General features: G+C 40.4%; 1 protein-coding gene across 1 annotated transcript in view; it reads right to left on the bottom strand.

The window, feature by feature from the left end:
- Positions 1-856: 856 nt before the first annotated feature.
- The window catches only part of LOC139461333 (mucin-22-like), a 28,514-nt gene continuing 10,441 nt past the window's right edge, over positions 857-18,929 (bottom strand). Inside the window, exons 2-5 of the mRNA XM_071242950.1 lie at positions 5,317-6,499; positions 4,054-4,157; positions 2,097-2,304; positions 857-949 (exon numbers count right to left, since the gene is read on the bottom strand). Coding sequence (XP_071099051.1) covers positions 857-949; positions 2,097-2,304; positions 4,054-4,157; positions 5,317-6,499 — 1,588 coding nt within the window. The remainder of the gene's footprint in view (positions 950-2,096; positions 2,305-4,053; positions 4,158-5,316; positions 6,500-18,929) is intronic.

The following is an 18,929-nucleotide window of genomic DNA, read 5'->3' as shown; positions in this document are numbered from 1 at the left end:
TGGCAAATACTGATAATATTTTTTTGTCGAAATGATTGAGTACTGCAAATGATGCAGACTAGTGTGAACCAAAGCACTGGTCTGAATTGAACATCCGCCGCACACGAATGGCGGGTACTTACTGTCTCTGCATGGTCACTGTCGGGTTTCCCTGGGGCTAAAAAAGGAGTCGATTATGTCTCATAACATCAATCGGTACGATTTTGCTGTCAGGAAAGATGTTCATGATACTAATTATGAGTTCTCAAAACATCGTATGTGCACTTGTGGAGACATCTAATCTCTCACATCAATGTATTGTTTCCGTTATCTGGGCGGCCTTGTTTACGTCATTCGAATCTAATTGTGACGTAAGGTCGGCATGACGTCAAACTAGAAACGGCGTCATAGCAGATTGTTGATGTTATTCAACTATGTGTGGTTTTCTTTGATAGCGGTAGTGATCTGCGCATTTCTTTAAAGGACAGCTTGAAAGGATTTATATATAATGGCTGATAAAGAAATTATGAAACTCACATGTTTGTCATGCTTATTTTACGAAACTGATGTTTGAAATTGTGCATTGCCATCGCCGACGCTCGGGAAATACAATAATCCTCACATTCGTTTCGTAAAATCAGTATTGTAAAATAATCACTGTATATTCCTCAGCGTTAGCTGTGTATCAAAGGTAGGCTTATATGTTGAAAAGAACTCTCCTCGACTTTAACTAGCGTAGTCACATCCACGGACGTAACTCGATAATCGACACTTGACAAAGTCAGGATATGGAATATTTGTAGAATTCGTCTCGATGGCCAAGCGATATTAAACGTTTCTTATCGACAATCAGCACTTGTTGAATCTGACCTGAAGCTTATGCAGTGATACCGTTTACTCCTGCATGTCTCACTTCTGTGAAGGGGAATCGCATTTTGTTGATCATCAGAAGGGAACCGTCGAGGTATGTCTGCACAACACAAAAAAGTTCACATGAAAGTTGCCTTGCTCTGTAAGCAGATTCATTTACTCCATGATTATGTTTTAAGAATCATTATGCTTGGACACAGTCATGATCCGATGGAAACAAAACACAGATGGATATAACGCAACATATATAAACCTGTGACTGTTACAACCACCGCATGACACATTAAAATGAACAAACACGAAGCCCAGTGTTCCACTAGTACCACAGAGAGAAACATGGATGGATTGATGGATGAATGGATGAACGGATGGATGGACAAATGGATGTATGGGTGGATGAACAGATGGATGGATGGAATGCATCAGACACCATATTTGTCACTGAAGCGTCACATTTAGAAATAGCCTCCACTTGTCTTAAAAACAAAACAAAAATGAGAATGGGAACGCTGACAATAGGAAAGTTGAAGTAATACCTCTTGTCATACAGTCTGTTGGTGAATGTTTCGTCACTCTTAATCTTTATGCATGGATCTGAATAGGAAATACATGAGGCGATTAGTTTTACTTGTTGTTCAGGTTTCGATGCACCAACAACTTTATTTCAACTTATTGGTCAAATGGCCTTGTTTTGGTTTTGATAACCCGGGGATAAATTAATATGCATAAACAAACAGTATTTCCGCTTCCAAATCTAGTTGTTTGATACATATTTCTTAGGTCAGGGTGGACAAGGTAGCAACAAGATTCGGGCAGTTCCGGTATTGATCGTTATATCGTTGCACTGTCAGGATCTGTTACGAAACGTCAAATTTGCAGTACGATGGAGAATTTGTTGCTTGATTTTGAATGTGTGCGGATGTCTCTGGTGAGACAGGATTCCCTAATCTGGTCAGACAACGCCCGTTGGCATTACTATTCAACAGTTTTTCATAAACCTATGCTCGTTATATAGTTGTGATCGTACAAACGACTCTGTTTGCGGCAGAAATTTCTTAGGAATTTGGAAACGGATTTACTGCGTATAGTTTATCTATAAGCTGTTTTCTGCTTTGTTTCCCGAATCTAGTTAATAGTTTGGGGTATTGGTACTCTGTTTAACGTCTCTGTCTGGGGTTATGAGTGGGAAGATGATCCTAGTGAAATATAAGTCACTCATGTACACACTCATGCACTCCACCATTTACCTGAAATATGCCGATGCCGACATTGACGTCAATTATGAAGTGGTCGTAGTCGTTAGGGCGCCACCCTGAAGACGATTCTCCATGACCATATCCAGAACCATGGATGAGGGTGTTGAATATCACCTTGGGTTTGTGTAGCCAAAATCTGAATGACGCCATGTAGACGCGGTGGGGATGGGAGTCTTGGCAATGAAGGGATATTTGGCTTCTGAAAAGGCAAGTTCAGATGAGAAGTATAAGTGTGTGACTAATATGTTGTGGATATTATAGGTGAGAGGAATCACCCTCAGTGTACCACGCATATGGCTTTGCTTACAGAAACACGTCTGATATAACTGCGCTGTCCAATTGGGAGAGTGAGTGAAGGGGCTGGGCTAACGGCGGTTAAACACTTTTTCAGTTATGACATACCGTGTCAGTTCAGTTAAGAAATACACGACGAGTGGGAGCTGTATATCGTACGATAAAACAATGCACTGTGTACGACCACGATAGCAACATTGTGTACAGCCTTTCCAAGGATGTCAATAAGTTGTCCAAGCTTTAAGGTGTACATTTACCCCTGTTTAAAAAATGTTGTCTCCCAGAATTGAAACCGACCTTGGCAATGTCACAACTCCATTTTATGTGTAGGGAAGCTAAATCTGGCATTCTCCCAATGTACACGTCGATTATCTGCACCTTTTCTCCCAATACCGTTTATCATATCTCCCCCACTGTTGGGTACGATCGTTCGGCAATTGCGTTCATCTGCGCTATCCCGCCACATTTATGGGGAACAAGTCACCAGACACTTCACTCCTAAAAACGACGTCGTCCAACTTATCACGTCATCAAGCTGCGAGCGCATGTTGGAATCTTCAGAAATTACGTCATACCAGAACAAGGTTTTATCTTGAAATGAACCATGCTTCGTTCTTTGTTGTTCTTTTGGGGGTTATCGCGTAGCTATCTTATATTGTTATAAAGAATCGTGACTGTATGTGTTTACCAGGTTCTCAGCCGTTTACCACTTTCACCAGGCCTACGGTCACAGGCATTCTGCGACAAAACAAGACTCATTATCAGGGCAAATTTGTAGTCGACGTCAGTGGATACTGACACGCATATGGGGGAGAACTCTGCATATGTACTTAATGGCGCCACCCTCGACTGTTTCGCTGATCTTTGTAAACATACGGAATGTCACGTGTACATAGCAGAGAATTTATCTTGTCATTAAACTTGCACATGTATTCCCTAACATGGACAAGTATCCTACTTTTCTATTGTATTGAATAGAGATAATTGTCATTCTTTGTGCATTTATCAAGAGTTAATGCACATGTACATAAACACTATATTTAATTAAATTCTAGTATATATCGGAAAATAAATAATATGTCTGGACAAGTACACAATATACATGGTAAAGGGGTAATGGTGTTGTAATTTGTATATGTGTATATCGTATGTGTTACAGATAAATATCGACATGTCTGGTCAAGCACACAACACGACGAGGTAGAGGGGTAGTTTGCATGTGTATAATCGGACGTGTTACAAACATAATATGTATATGTGTATATCGTATGTGTTACACATAAATACTGATATGTCTGGTCAAGTACACAACGCGGCGAGGTAAAGGGAGTTTCGGTATGTGTATATCATACTTGTTACAAATATAAAATGTACATGTGTATATCGTATGTGTTCCAGATAAATACTAATATATCTGATCAAGTAGACATAGCGAAGACGTGTGGGAGTAATAAGACTTGTTATGATAATCGTTGAGTGTGGTTCTTTGGGGATTGAAATCAAGACTCGTGGCGTATCAAGCAAACACTGTACCTACTCGATCCTTTTGCCTTTCTATACACTAGAAATCGTCCGACTCGGATATATCGGACATATCGGACATATCGGATGGTGATGGTGTCGCTGTAATAATTCAAATATTGTCTGAACTAACTTCGTGTGAGGGCGATGTGGACTCCCTCCCGCTAGCCTCCACGTCACTGTCATCCCTGGCTGGAGATTAAATCCCAGATCGTTGATGAGTTGCTTCCCAGTGGTCTAGGGGGAAATAAATACATACACTGCAATTACAGGCAAACAATGAAGTATTAGTATACAATGATATACACTCACAGTTTATGTTGCAACATATATAAATATCCAACACTTATAGGTACAATACGCACGTCTACAGTAGCATACACTCACAGTTTATGATACAACATGTATAAATATCCAACATGTATAGGTACAATACGTACGTCTCCAGTTGGATACACTCACAGTTTATGTTACAACATGTATAAATATCCAACACTAATAGGTACAATACGTACGTCTACAGTTGGATACACTCACAGTTTATGTTACAACATGTATAAATATCCAACACTAATAGGTACAATACGTACGTCTACAGTAGCATACACTCACAGTTTAGAACACGGATGTTGTGTTGTTGCAGAAAGGCCATGGTAGTCCTGGCATCATGGGGACGAGTGTTGTCCTGCTGGAAAATGAGTTGTTGATGGTGTGCAAAAAATGGAACAACGTTGGGTCCGATCACTTGGTCGATGTACAACATTCAGAAAGCACATGGGTCCAACTCTCGCATTAAGTCGAATCCCTGCCCATATCATGACGCTACGTCCACCCAATGGATCCCTTTCCACAACGTTTCTCTCCCAGCGAAACGATCACCTCGACGATGTTGATGTTGATGTTCTGTAAATAACAGTGAGTGAATGAATGAGTTGGGTTTAACCCCGCTTTTAACATTATTCCAGTTATATCGCGGCGTGTCAGCTTAATGTGAGAGTAAAGCCCGAAGTGATGCAGGTCTCAGACGTTTACCACTTCGGTGAAACCCACGAGCACATGTAAGTTACACTTAGCATATGGTATTACATAGTCGTTATTAGTTTCTATCATGCTGATGCTCAAAACAACAAATAAATATGGCATCACAGGCACCTTCGATACATGAATGAAAACTTTACATTCATAAACAGATATATTCGAAATAAAGAATTATTTTAAATTGACAAGAAACCATGAACACACTGAGTAAGTATTCTGTCTGTAACTTTCTCACAGACCCTGGGTAAGTTCAATGAACCTTGAATCTATCACAATGACTGTTTCAGAAAAATAAAAAAATAAAACTAGTTCTGAACAGCATTGTACTTATACTACTGTTTTGGAATGCTTTTGGAACAAATGGGTATTGGTTTGTAAGGTAAAAACTGTCAGTGAGGTGACTGTTGTCTGTGTTGGCGTCAGTGAGGTGACTGTTGTCTTTGTGGGCGTCAGTGAGGTGACTGTTGTCCTTGTGAGCGTCAGTTAGGTGGCTGGTGTCTCTGTGGGCGTCAGTGAGGTGGCTGTTGTCCTTGTGAGCGTCAGTTAGGTGGCTGGTGTCTCTGTGGGCGTCAGTGAGGTGGCTGTTGTCAGTGTGGGCGTCAGTGAAATAGCTGTTGTCAGTGTTGGCGTCAGTGAGATAGGTGTTGTCTCTACGGGCGTCGTTGAAGTTGCTCTTGTCAGTGTGGGCGTCAGTGAGGTGGGCGTTGCCTGTGTGGGCGTCAGTGAGTAGGCTGTTGTCTGTGTTGGCGTCAGTTAGATAGGTGTTGTCTCTACGGGCGTCGTTGAGGTGGCTGTTGTCTGTCTGGGCGTTAGTGAGGTGGCTGTTGTCTGTGGTGGCGTCGTTGAGGTGGCTGTTGTCTGTGGTGGCGTCAGTGAGGTGACTGTTGTCTGTGGTGGCGTCAGTGAGGTGGCTGTTGCCTGTGTGGGCGTCAGTGAGTTGACTGTTGTCTGTGGTGGCGTCAGTGAGGTGGCTGTTGTCTGTCTGGGCGTCAGTGAGGTGGCTGCTGCCTGTGGTGGCGTCAGTGAGGTGACTGTTGTCTGTGGTGGCGTCAGTGAGGTGACTGTTGTCTGTGTAGGCGTCAGTGAGGTGACTGTTGTCTGTGGTGACGTCAGTGAGGTGGGTGTTGTCGGTGTGGACGTCAGTGAGGTGGCTGTTGTCTGTGGTGGCGTCAGTGAGGTGGGTGTTGTCTGTGGTGGCGTCAGTGAGGTGGGTGTTGTCGGTGTGGACGTCAGTGAGGTGACTGTTGTCTGTGGTGACGTCAGTGAGGTGGGTGTTGTCGGTGTGGACGTCAGTGAGGTGGGTGTTGTCTGTGGTGGCGTCAGTGAGGTGGGTGTTGTCTGTGGTGGCGTCAGTGAGGTGGCTGTTGTCTGTGTTGGCGTCAGTGAGGTGGCTGTTGTCTGTGGTGGCGTCAGTGAGGTGTGTGTTGTCGGTGTGGACGTCAGTGAGGTGGGCGTTACCTGTGTTGGCGTCAGTGAGGTGGCTGTTGTCTGTCTGGGCGTCAGTGAGGTGGCTGTTGTCTGTGGTGGCGTCAGTGAGGTGGCTGTTGTCCGTGTGGACGTCAGTGAGGTGGCTGTTGTACCCATGCTTGCCGTAAATGGCGACTATGCTTCTCGTAAAAGGCGACTAACGGGATCGGGTGGTCAGGCTCGCTGACTTGGTTGATGCAGGTCATCGGTCCCAATAAAGGGTTTTCAGAGTTATCCCGTCATGCCGTGCGCGCCACCATGTTGGTTGTATTCACGTCCCTAGCAACAATATAGCGTCATTATCGGCCGACCTGTTGAGGACCATGGAACAGAATAATAACAGAAGAGAATGTTTGGAAATGAATGGCCAGGTGTGGAAGGCGGAAACGGGCGCTAGACCGAGCAGCACCAGCGAAAACCATGTGCTCTCTTCTGTACAGCAGACGAGCTATATGCATTTGTGTCCACCCACGGCAACATAAGGGCTGGAATGGGCTCCCACTGTAAAAGCAGGCAACAGAGCATACGAGCTAAACCTTATCGGTCCAGCGCCCGTCCAAACATTGCCACACATAACGGTATTTATTGATATAAAGCGATAATCAGCAACAACAACATCAACAACATTCATAAGGTTTTTACATTTTGCTGATATGTACATGAAGGTGCGACAAGAGCGAGGGAAGGGAGGGTGGGTAATTTTTATGAAAGTGTACTCATGTACTGTCGCAGTTACAAGATGGTGAAGTGAGTGTTTTTGAAATGACGTAATTTATATGACGTCATAAATATGACGTCACTTGAGAAACAAACAAACAAACAAAGACGATAACAAGGAGAAGCATTTGTTTGGCAACAAGGCCACGTGTTATCGTTGTGGTTGTTCCGTATCATAAAATGAAGGGTGATAATTACCAAATGAGTCACCAAATGTATAATTATATTATGATTGTAACTTAGTGTGACTATGTAAACTTGAACATGCTTTTGTATGATCAGATGAGTGTGCGCCTACATGTATGTGTCCCCGTGGACGAAAAGGAATACATGATGTACATCGTCTACATGGATATGCCTGGAATTACATTAAGATTAGATCTATAAGTTAATGTAGATTTATCAGGCGGGCCAATTACACCATTTAGCTAAATATTGCTAAAAGACATTATCCTGCTTCCTGGTGCAACAACTACGCGCCACCTTGCAAAACATGCATGAGTAGACTACTAGTTTACTACTGATAATACTAAAGCTGAAATATGTGACGAGTATTACCAGTGTTCATGACAATGTAATTCCTCACAACTAAGAATTATACTATTTGTGTTAATGTTTAAAAATTCGATTAATTATATTTTATGTCATTAATTCAATCTTGCTGAGTGGCAAACTGACAAGCAGATAACACAGAAATTGTCGATGTTGGTTGCAAAGCTCTGTCGTGTACCTTACATACTACTAGCTTGGACACAGCCATAACAGTCAACTATATGCAAATCCCCTACCTTGTCAGATCTCAAGACTGAATATAGATCAACATGTCTGCTCAAACAATGCAGCGCCGTTTACATCAAACCTAACCATATAATAAATATGTTGCAATACAATTTCCGTTTTAACACATCAACACATTGCAGTGCCACATCCTAAACTTGAAGCTGTTATCATCTGATCTGTGAGTCACCAAGTTTCGTCTTTCCAACTTGATGACTCACAGCTACGTGCAAGATAGCATACATGCTATATGTGTGTATGTGACAGAGCAGTTGAAACTGATATCATTGATTACCATTAATCAGTCCTATTTGTTACACCTTTGTTTAGGGTATGTATTTTGGTGTATCAATATACGGAGGGTAGGGTGTAGAGAACACTCTTAGAATCTAAACATGTCAGTGTCTTGATAACTTGTTTTTGAACAACATGTCACTTAATGTTAATTTAATGCGGATTATGATGTGTTTCAGTTATAACATACAGCTTAGATTTTTATTTTCAAGTTTCATAATATATGCAAATCCCAAGCTCAGCCATGACACCAACGTTATGCCAGGGATATGCCAATACTGCAGGACGAAGGGGTGACACAGCAGTAACTTTGGAATCAACAAGTTTCATTGTCTTTAAAAACCTTGTATTAATGCAATAGCCAGGAGGACAAAGAACAGTTCAAATTGCTGAGGTCAAATTAAAATCTCTATCACAAAAAGGAAACATAAATTAGTTTTATTGTATGTTTTTCGATTTGTTTTTGGTTTGACGCCACATTCATCAGTAGACTTTAAATATATGTCCATGTAAACAAAAGGAGTTCCTGTGAGTTTTGAATGACCATGCATTAAACACAGATATTTCGATAATTATACGGATCAGGTTTTTGAAATTCGTAAATGATAATGTTTTTTTTTCATAATTACAGTGGTCCCTCGCTATAACGCCACCAATGGGGTCCAAATAATTGGTGGGCGTTATAGACGATGAGCCGTTTAACCGAGGCCGAGGCGGGGGAGCGCGCTCGGCCAATCCAACGATCTTCGCCTTGTCTCGCACATTGCAATGATACAAGTTATTATTTACAAGCCTTAACTGTCACATTCAATGTGAATGTAGTCTGCTTACATGAAAATATCGATCGATAATGGTAATAACAGACGCTATGAGTGAAGAGCCAATCACAATTCATTACACAAGTACAGAGTGATTCAGTGGCATTGATTGGTCATGTTGCTTAAAATACGGAAAACGAGAGTTTTGACCAGCACTATGTGCATTCATACGCATTCATGCAAATATAGATACACATTCAAGCCAGATAAATTGGTTTGATACGGTTACTTGATCCGAATCAAAAGGAATGACCGCCGTGTTGTGACAGCAAATACATGTGAGTTGACAGTGTCGCCTCAAATTGGATTGCCCACCAATTAAGAAAATAAACTTTGCTTGTGGTTCTCTTTTATTGCATACATGCGCTTCTAAGATCAAACGATGTATAGTGTGAAAAGTTAACTAGTAGAACAATCGTATTTCCTGGACTTGCCGCGGATGTTTTCAAACAGATTATTAGAACTCCATTCAGCTATAAACGATGGATTATGCAATGTAAATGTTATGTATATGGATCAGATAGAGGACGGGTTTGTAAAATTTTCACATAGCAAATTAAATAAATCGCTAGAGATTCAGTAAAATAGCCACATGGTGCGTGCGTCGTCTATGAATAACCTGTCACTGTACGGTTTCTGATATGCATTATCTTTGCATGTTAGGCTGTATCTAGGTCGCCATGTATCACACGTTGTTCTTCCCTATCAGAGGTTCCCCAGCCACCTTGTCCTTGTGTAGGACACATTGACATGATGATTGTAATCAACGATGTAACATTACATGATGATAGGCTATGACAAAGTAGAGACCATTCATAATTTGATAAAAATCAAGCTTTAGATTACCTCAAATGAAGGAAATATAAGTCGTTTTAACCTCTTCGAAATCCCCATGCAGATGTGCCTGAATTATACCAAAAAAGGTTAATTCAAAAAACGTATCTGTGTTATTTTTAAATCGTATATTGTGAACAAATGACAATATAAACATAACTAAACATAACTACAATGTTCAGGACGAATATTTCTAAATTTTCAGCCATTATCCTCCAGTTTACGAAGTTTATTCTGTTAACTAATACTTACAGCATCCTCCCGGTTCAGAAAGGTATCATGATATCAATCACTGGATTGTCTGGTCCAGACTCGATGATTTACAGACCGCAATCATACAACAGGATTATTGCTGAGTGCGACGTTAAACAACAGACAAACAACACAATCAGAAAGGTCATATATTATGCAAATGTACGACATACATAATTTTTGTTGGGTTACAGCTTGGTTTGAGCAGGGTTACGACAGTCAAGACATCGATAAAGATTTTTTTTTTTAAAAAAGTGTTGTGCTAGTCACATGGAGGTCTTTTCACAATTTGACGTATCTGCGACAAAACAAAATGCAGTTCCCTATTTTGACTTGAACCACATGTTCCTATTTTTGAACAGGCACACATACTTGTGTATGCAATTTGTGGCACTGATTGGCAGGGTACTCTCACCTTTTATAGATCACCCGCAGCTACACAAGGGTAAGTGTAGTGATATGTTGTGTATGTTTCCACTTGAAATAAATACAACGACTAAGACATTTACAATCAACTTGTGGTCAATGTAAGACATTTCATACATCTTAACTCAAACATTGCAGTAGGATTGTAAACCGTTTTATAGTGTTGCCTAGAAATACGTTGTTTCTGTGTGGGGTACAACTGGGGACAGGCTGGTGCAGCATGCTGTAGGAAAGCAGGGAGGGGACGCTTTGAGGGAGGGATGTAGTAGAGCAGGTTAAAATGTAGCCTCTTCAAATGATCATTTTCTGAACTAGCAATTGATCCTTACACCCCAAAATCCCTTTCTTTCTCCTTTCTGCTACATGTAAAAAAGGTCATTGGAAGCGCAGTATGATCTGTAAGACACCCTGTAACTATTTTCAGACAAGATAGTGAGGCAGAAGTTTTGGGGATCAGTCAAATCCCCTTTCTCTGGGAGAAGTAGTTTTCGACCTTTCAACAACCAAGGCGGAACAGCCCGAGTTTTTCGGAAGAAGGGGAAACCCAAAACCCAAAAGGCCAACATCAGGGATTTCATTTTATGAGCCCATGAGTGGGTCATTAGTGACAACTGCATCAGGTAAGAATAATGCCAACGTCCATTTCAGTTTCGTGTCTTCTACTGATTGAACAAGTGTTGGCAGTTAGCTCACCATGTTCACGGAGCAGGTACAGCTTCAGTCGCCGGAGTTTATCACGAATATTAGCTCTGTCAGGTATGCATACATTGGCATGGCTTTGTAAAAAGTGCTTCTTCTTCAATAACGTCATTTATTCGTTGTATGTCTTGCCATCCCGTTGCTCAAGAAGTGTGGACTTGTGGTGCGACCAAGATATATGTTGGGGCGGGTTCTGTGCCTCCCCCTGGGGCAAGTCCCATCTCCAGTTTGGTTGTTTTATATACCAGGAGAAGGTGACTGGGCTGCGGTGTAGATAGACGATTTTCCTCATTGCGTTCTGTAACCCAGTTTTAATTATACCAGATTTAGGGGGTTAGCCCTAACTGGGTGATGTACGTTTACATCCTCCCTATCTAGGAGTACCAGTAAGAGGCATACATAATCAGGCCCTGAGGAAATGTTTGCCCCCAAACCCCTGAATATTGTTATCTTCTTCAGACGTTTTATTTATCATTTTATTTTATTTATTACATGTGAACCGATCAAAAGAACACAGGCACATCATATCACTCAACTAAATATGAAGCTGATATATTCATCTCAGCGTGTACACTTGAGCCTACATTATCTGAAACATCATGTGACATGTCTCGTGGTCACAGTACACGATAGTGGGAAGAGGAGGGACATCAGGCATTAAGGAGGCAGCATTGGCGCTATTGTTTGCATCGTCGTGGTGAGTACAATCCGTAAATGGTAAACTTTACCAGACAAAGGTTATTCCATCATATTTCACCTTCTGAAACAGGACCGGGATTTACTTGTTCTCACAAACTGATTGATATTTACATTTCGAGACTAAATGGACTTGTACCTGTTATCAGCCTGCTCGACTGTTATGTCACCTTGCCCTCTTAAAAGCTATATATTGTGTTTGTCAGTTTTATTTCAGTCCATTTTATTTTTTAACCTATTTGGCCTGAATTTTATCTACCTCCAAATATCAACATATATAATTTGACATTCATAATGAACACTGGGAACAAATGTTTATGTTCAATAGGACAGACAAATCAACTGAAAACCAAAAGAAACCTTACATGCCAGACTTGTTTCTTGTCTGCACCAATGAGCTTCGGGAGCTGTTGTTTTAGTACTCTGCAGTACCGAAACATAGTTGGTCAGAATCATTTTCCGTTTACCGATGAACAGGTTCCCCAATAGCGTGCAAAGTTGCTCAAGCTATTGGCCACTGATTTACCCTGAACTGATGTCAACAACCAATGACTTATCTGAAGGTGTTTATTTTATCAACCACTGATTTACCTGGTGTCATTAATGCTATCCATCACTGAGTTATCTGGAGTTGGTCATGCTATTGACAATTGATTTACCTGGAATTGTTCATGCCATCAATCATTGATTTACCTGGAGTTGTGCATGCCACCAATCATTGATTTACCTGCAGTTGTTCATGCCACCGATCATTGATTTACCTGCAGTTGTTCATGCCACCAATCATTGATTTACCTGCAGTTGTTCATGCCACCAATCATTGATTTACTTGGGGGTGTTCATGCCACCAATCATTGATTTACCTGGGGGTGTTCATGCCATCAATCATTGATTTACCTGGGGATGTTCATGCCATCAATCATTGATTTACCTGTAGTTGTTCATGCCACCGATCATTGATTTACCTGCAGTTGTTCATGCCACCAATCATTGATTTACCTGCAGTTGTTCATGCCATCAATCATTGATTTACCTAGGGGTGTTCATGCCATCAATCATTGATTTACCAGGGGGTGTTCATGCCATCAATCATTGATTTACCTGGGGATGTTCATGCCATCAATCATTGATTTACCTGTAGTTGTTCATGCCAGAGATCATTGATTTACCTGGAGTTGTTCATGCCACCAATCATTAATTTACCTGCAGTTGTTCATGCCACCAATCATTGACTTACCTGTAGTTCATGCCATCAATCATTGATTTACCTGGAGTTGTTCATGCCACCAATCATTGATTTACCTGCAGTTGTTCATGCCATCAATCATTGATTTACCTGGGGATGTTCATGCCATCAATCATTGATTTACCTGTAGTTGTTCATGCCACCGATCATTGATTTACCTGCAGTTGTTCATGCCACGAATCATTGATTTACCTGCAGTTGTTCATGCCACCAATCATTGATTTACCTAGGGGTGTTCATGCCATCAATCATTGATTTACCTGGGGGTGTTCATGCCATCAATCATTGATTTACCTGGGGATGTTCATGCCATCAATCATTGATTTACCTGTAGTTGTTCATGCCACCGATAATTGATTTACCTGGAGTTGTTCACGCCACCAATCATTAATTTACCTGCAGTTGTTCATGCCACCAATCATTGATTTACCTGTAGTTCATGCCATCAATCATTGATTTACCTGCAGTTGTTCATGCCACCAATCATTGATTTGGGGTGTTCATGCCACCAATCATTGATTTACCTGCAGTTGTTCATGCCACCAATCATTGATTTACCTGCAGTTGTTCATGCCACCAATCATTGATTTACTTGGGGGTGTTTATGCCATCAATCATTGATTTACCTGTAGTTGTTCATGCCACCGATCATTGATTTACTTGCAGTTGTTCATGCCACCAATCATTGATTTACCTGCAGTTGTTCATTCCACCAATCATTGATTTACCTGCAGTTGTTCATGCCATCAATCATTGATTTACCTGTAGTTGTTCATGCAACCAATCATTGATTTACTTGCAGTTGTTCATGCCACCAATCATTGATTTACCTGCAGTTGTTCATGCCACCAATCATTGATTTACCTGCAGTTGTTCATGCCACCAATCATTGATTTACCTGCAGTTGTTCATTCCACCAATCATTGATTTACCTGCAGTTGTTCATGCCACCAATCATTGATTTACCTGCAGTTGTTCATGCCACCAATCATTGATTTACCTGCAGTTGTTCATGCCACCAATCATTGATTTACTTGCAGTTGTTCCTGCCACCAATCATTGATTTACCTGGGGGTGTTCATGCCACCAATCATTGATTTACCTGGAGTTGTTCATGCTACCAATCATTGATTTACCTGGTGGTGTTCATGCCATCAATCATTGATTTGCCTGCAGATGTTCATGGTATCGATCATTGATTCACGTGGAGTTATACATGCCATCAAATAATATCCCTATATATTTTGTATGTATTGAGTGAAAATGCATCTGTGCATATTACTCGTGCTTCTTTCAAAACCATCCTATATACTTCAACATCTTTCTTCTTTCTTGATCAGTTATCATACAGGTTAATTATCCTTTCATCCATTTCCTAATCTTTTAAAATTACCTTCGCCTTTCACATCATTCCTCATCTCACCACACCTAGCTTATCATCACTTCACCGCACACTAGCTAATCCCTTATATCGAACGATAAGAGACTCGTTTTACTTCATTAGAAGGGAGTCGGAATATCTATCACAAAACAATGAATGGATTTTCCTCAAAGGAAATATTAATAATACACATTGTACGCACTTTGCTACAATATAACAGTAGACACCACCCAACAACCAGATGATCCACATTTAGGCTCTATCAGTTAGAACTAATCTTAAGTTATTAACAAGCATGTTTCTGTCTCTTCCCGAACATACGATTGACATACGATTTATAACATCATTTAGTTCTTTCGACTAGGGCAGTAACTAGCAACCTAAAGTTAGTCGACCGGGATATACTTCCATTATCGTGATCCCTCGCTTCAAAGTTAGCAGATTAGTACATGTGCAGTGATCTTTAAACAGTTACGATTGCAGATATAACACGATTGCAGATATAACACGGACGAAATCGCGATAACTGTCAGTGACAAGCATGCTATGTATACATGACTATGGGTATGTGCATGAACATAACGACTAACAGACACTGCTGGTGTTAAACTAACTTACCTCACTCGAACTCACAGATCGTGTATCCAGTTCCAGTTGCTGCACAGTGAATTGGTTGCAGTATCCAGAGTCTGCTGGATCTAAGATGGCATGTGACAACATCTTCCGTGACAATGTGACGTCATTCTGGCAACATGTTCAGTTAAATCTTACTTTTGTAAGCCTTATTTTCATTACACATTTTGCAAACAGATTACTTCATAAAAAAATCTACATGTTTAAAGAAAAAAGAAATTAAGAGATGGTAGATCTGCAAATGGTTTCATAAACGTTATTACAAAAAAACGTTACGTGAAAACGTTTCACTTTAGGAACATAATGTATTGGTATCCTGAGGAAATCAAGCATAATTGATGAAGCATTTCTATTCCTATATCACTATCAAGCGTCAGAGTGTGTACTATTTCACCGACTTTTCAGAAACGTAGTTACAAAGCGTTGCGTGATGTCCGATGCACAACTTCTTCAAAACGTAAATGCCCAACGTTGTTAATACGTTGTGAAAACAAAAGTTACTCAGTAAGGTTAAAACATAGTGTGTTAGCTGCTGGGGACCTCCACCCACCATTTCTATTTGATCACAACTCCATTGATAGAAGGATATCTTTGGCGGTAGGGTCACATAATGTCTTGTTTTGGAATGTATCATCCAATGCATACATTTTCTCAACTACATGGCATTGATGTTCTCAATCATCTAGATAAACATCCCAGGTAGTTATAACATTAACTATTTATTCTGGCAAATTAACTAGGTGCAGAATGTATCTGTCACTGAGTGAGTGATTGAGTGAGTATGGTTTTACGCCTCTTTTAGCAATAGTCCAGCAATATCACGGCGGGGAACACCAAGAAATGGGCTTCACACATTGTACCCATATCAGGAATCGAACCCGGGGCTTCGGCCTGACGAGCGAACGCTTTAACCAGTGGGCTACCCGACCGCCCCTAACGGCGAGTGCAAAAGAACATGATGATATACCCGCAGTTAACGTGCAAATCGACACGTTGCAAGGAATACAATATAAACCTTGCCAGACGTATCTGAAGTGATACAGCAGGTCACCTTGTACTGCAGAGACAAGTAGCATGACAACGACACACATCTGTAGGTCGACTGATAGTATTGCTAATGTGGTGAATACATAGTTCAACGACTATCATGCTCCATGCATACCCTGATAACAGATACTTCTTTGCTATATTTAACCATCGTCCAAAGTATACAGAATGGGTTTGTGAGTTATACACAGTTTCGAATATACAATCATTGGCATTTGCTTTAGACAGAGTAGAGGTGGTGAAGTAGCTCAGTGAGAAATCTGGAGAGTCCACGTGTTCTATGAACAACCTTCCAGCGTAGAGTTTCTAATAGCCATTATCTTTGAGTGTTAGGTTGTATCTACGTCGCCATGAATCACATATTGTCCTTCCCTGTCAGAGCAGATTCACTGGGAGCACACTGACCTGGTTATTATCGCAATATGTAACTTTAAGCCACCATGTAATAATACATGATGTTTATCAGTTTACTACGAACGATATGGTAAAAGCTGGCAATAGATGATTTCAGAGAATAACAGGTTATGACAAGGCAGAGACAATTCATATATTTGTAAAAAAATTGAGCAGCTTTAGCTCACTTGAGCGGAAGGAAGTAAAAGTCGTGTTTACATCTTCGACATCGCCAGAATCACTGCAGAATCACATGAATGAAAACTGAAATTAGCGATTAAACATCACTTGGCTTAATTAATTATAATTTAGATGTACTCCCTGTGTTTTAGATACAAGGATAAGGATTACCATGTGTATTTCATTTGAACTAAGCCGGAAATAGCTGCACTCACGTTTATCTAGTATAGTTTGATGTTGAAATGTTGTGTAGCGCTTGTATAAGAAATGATCCAACTGCATTAACAACCCAATCGTGGCAGGGGCAGAGGGATGATACCAGCAGTCGCCCATTAAGCAATACACTGATGGCCAGGGGAACGACCACATGTGACAGGTGATGTGCTGAGGAATATGGATAACATAAAGTTCTTACATATGTAATAAGGCTGCCTGTAAAAAAATAAGTTCTATTTTAAGGACATTAACTTAATATTACGTATTTGTGTTGTACTCAAGGTAAGGCAACGTTACCTTTACATTTACACTAAGTCAACATCACATTACACAAGATAACATCTTTACGACTGCATTGTTACTGCCTCGTTCGTGTAAAACGTCATGAATTTGCTTATTAAGGAAACATTTATATGTCTGATGAACATCCAATCTAATATCCCAAAATGTCAATGTGCTGACAACAACTGTATCTTAAACGAAGACTGAATACATAACATGTAACAGATACCTGTATAATACAATGTATGTTTCAGCAATTTTTCGGCATTTTATAGAAATAAGGTATTTGCTAGTTTCAACCTTTTATGGTTATTCAATCAACGGAATACTGTTTTACCTTAATTATTATATCGTCCATCATTTTCGATCAGGATTTGGTATCATGCACTTTTGCTTCAAACGTATCCACTGAGTCTTTAAAATCAATGTTTGAAGTATGTAATCACTAATCAACTTTGATATCACTGGACAGCTACTTTGACAGTATTTAGAATTCTCTAAGATTTAATCATTCCGACACTCCCGCATTGTATAGTGACTCTTTTCAAATTGTACATGGCACCAGCAGTCTATGTAAAGTCTATTTAAGTTTGTTTTTTTTCAAAAATGAGTTTAATAATTCTGCATATTGTTGCATTTTTAGACAATAGGTTATAAAAGTCAATAAATATCTTCTTTTGTACGACAGTTGTATTTGTAAGAGTAATATTACATGACTGATTCAATGTTTGGTACCACAACACCTGTCTCTATCTTGATGGTTGGACCAAGTGGTCTTCGTTAAATACTTTGGTATTTTAATAGGCCGATGTCGGTAGAGTGTTTCGGGTAACATGTGTCATTCTGAACTTTTTAACATAGCTGGTCACATTTAGTGAAAGTTCATACACATTATGCTGAACCTTAGTGTATTTTTTTGTTCATAAAAAAAAGAGTTATGGTTGATGAGCAAGCTAGTGGAAAACCCACAGGCCTCTTCTTGGCAGGTGAAAATAAGGATGTCGGTTTGTCATATTGATACCTTACTAACTGTTGATTAATTGCTGTTTAATTAAGTACAACTATATACAATATATTAAGCCATAACTGGAAGCAGGTGTCACACCTCTTAGGTTCACTTGAAGGGACTTTACGTCGACGGTTCTGGGTGTTGTTTAATGATGTCTAAAATATTTTCCGATTATAACGTCACACTTTTAATTTTATTCGTCAAGTCTTCTCGCAGGTTACGGAAAGTGTGGAGTGGTGAACTATGAACTCGTCCGGCCATCGATGAATGAACCAATCAGGATGAGCGTATGAGTTCAAGTACTTAGCCAAAAGCCTCTGGGGTTCCGATGTAGAATGTGACAAAACGGGCAACTTGTTTGCCTTTGGTTGCATCCCTGTGTCGGAAGAAGAAGGGAATCTGGATGTTGAGGGCCCTGGAGCCGGCAATTGCTTTCCTTCGAATTTCGCCCGATTCTGTACATACACCATTTCGCACAAACATTTGCTTTTGAAATTCACCAAATTCACGAAAGTCGCTTTTATGTTATCGTGCACAAGGTTTGCATCACGCGTTGCTCCTACGTGTGAGGGGAATGAACTTCCAGGCAGTCGTGTATTCAAAC

This window comes from Haliotis cracherodii, unplaced genomic scaffold, assembly GCF_022045235.1.
Source record: "Haliotis cracherodii isolate W230 unplaced genomic scaffold, xgHalCrac1.p SCAF_14, whole genome shotgun sequence".
NCBI classification, from domain to species: domain Eukaryota; kingdom Metazoa; phylum Mollusca; class Gastropoda; order Lepetellida; family Haliotidae; genus Haliotis; species Haliotis cracherodii.
Note: the sequence above shows the minus strand (reverse complement) of the source record. Positions and strands in the feature narration are given on the sequence as shown.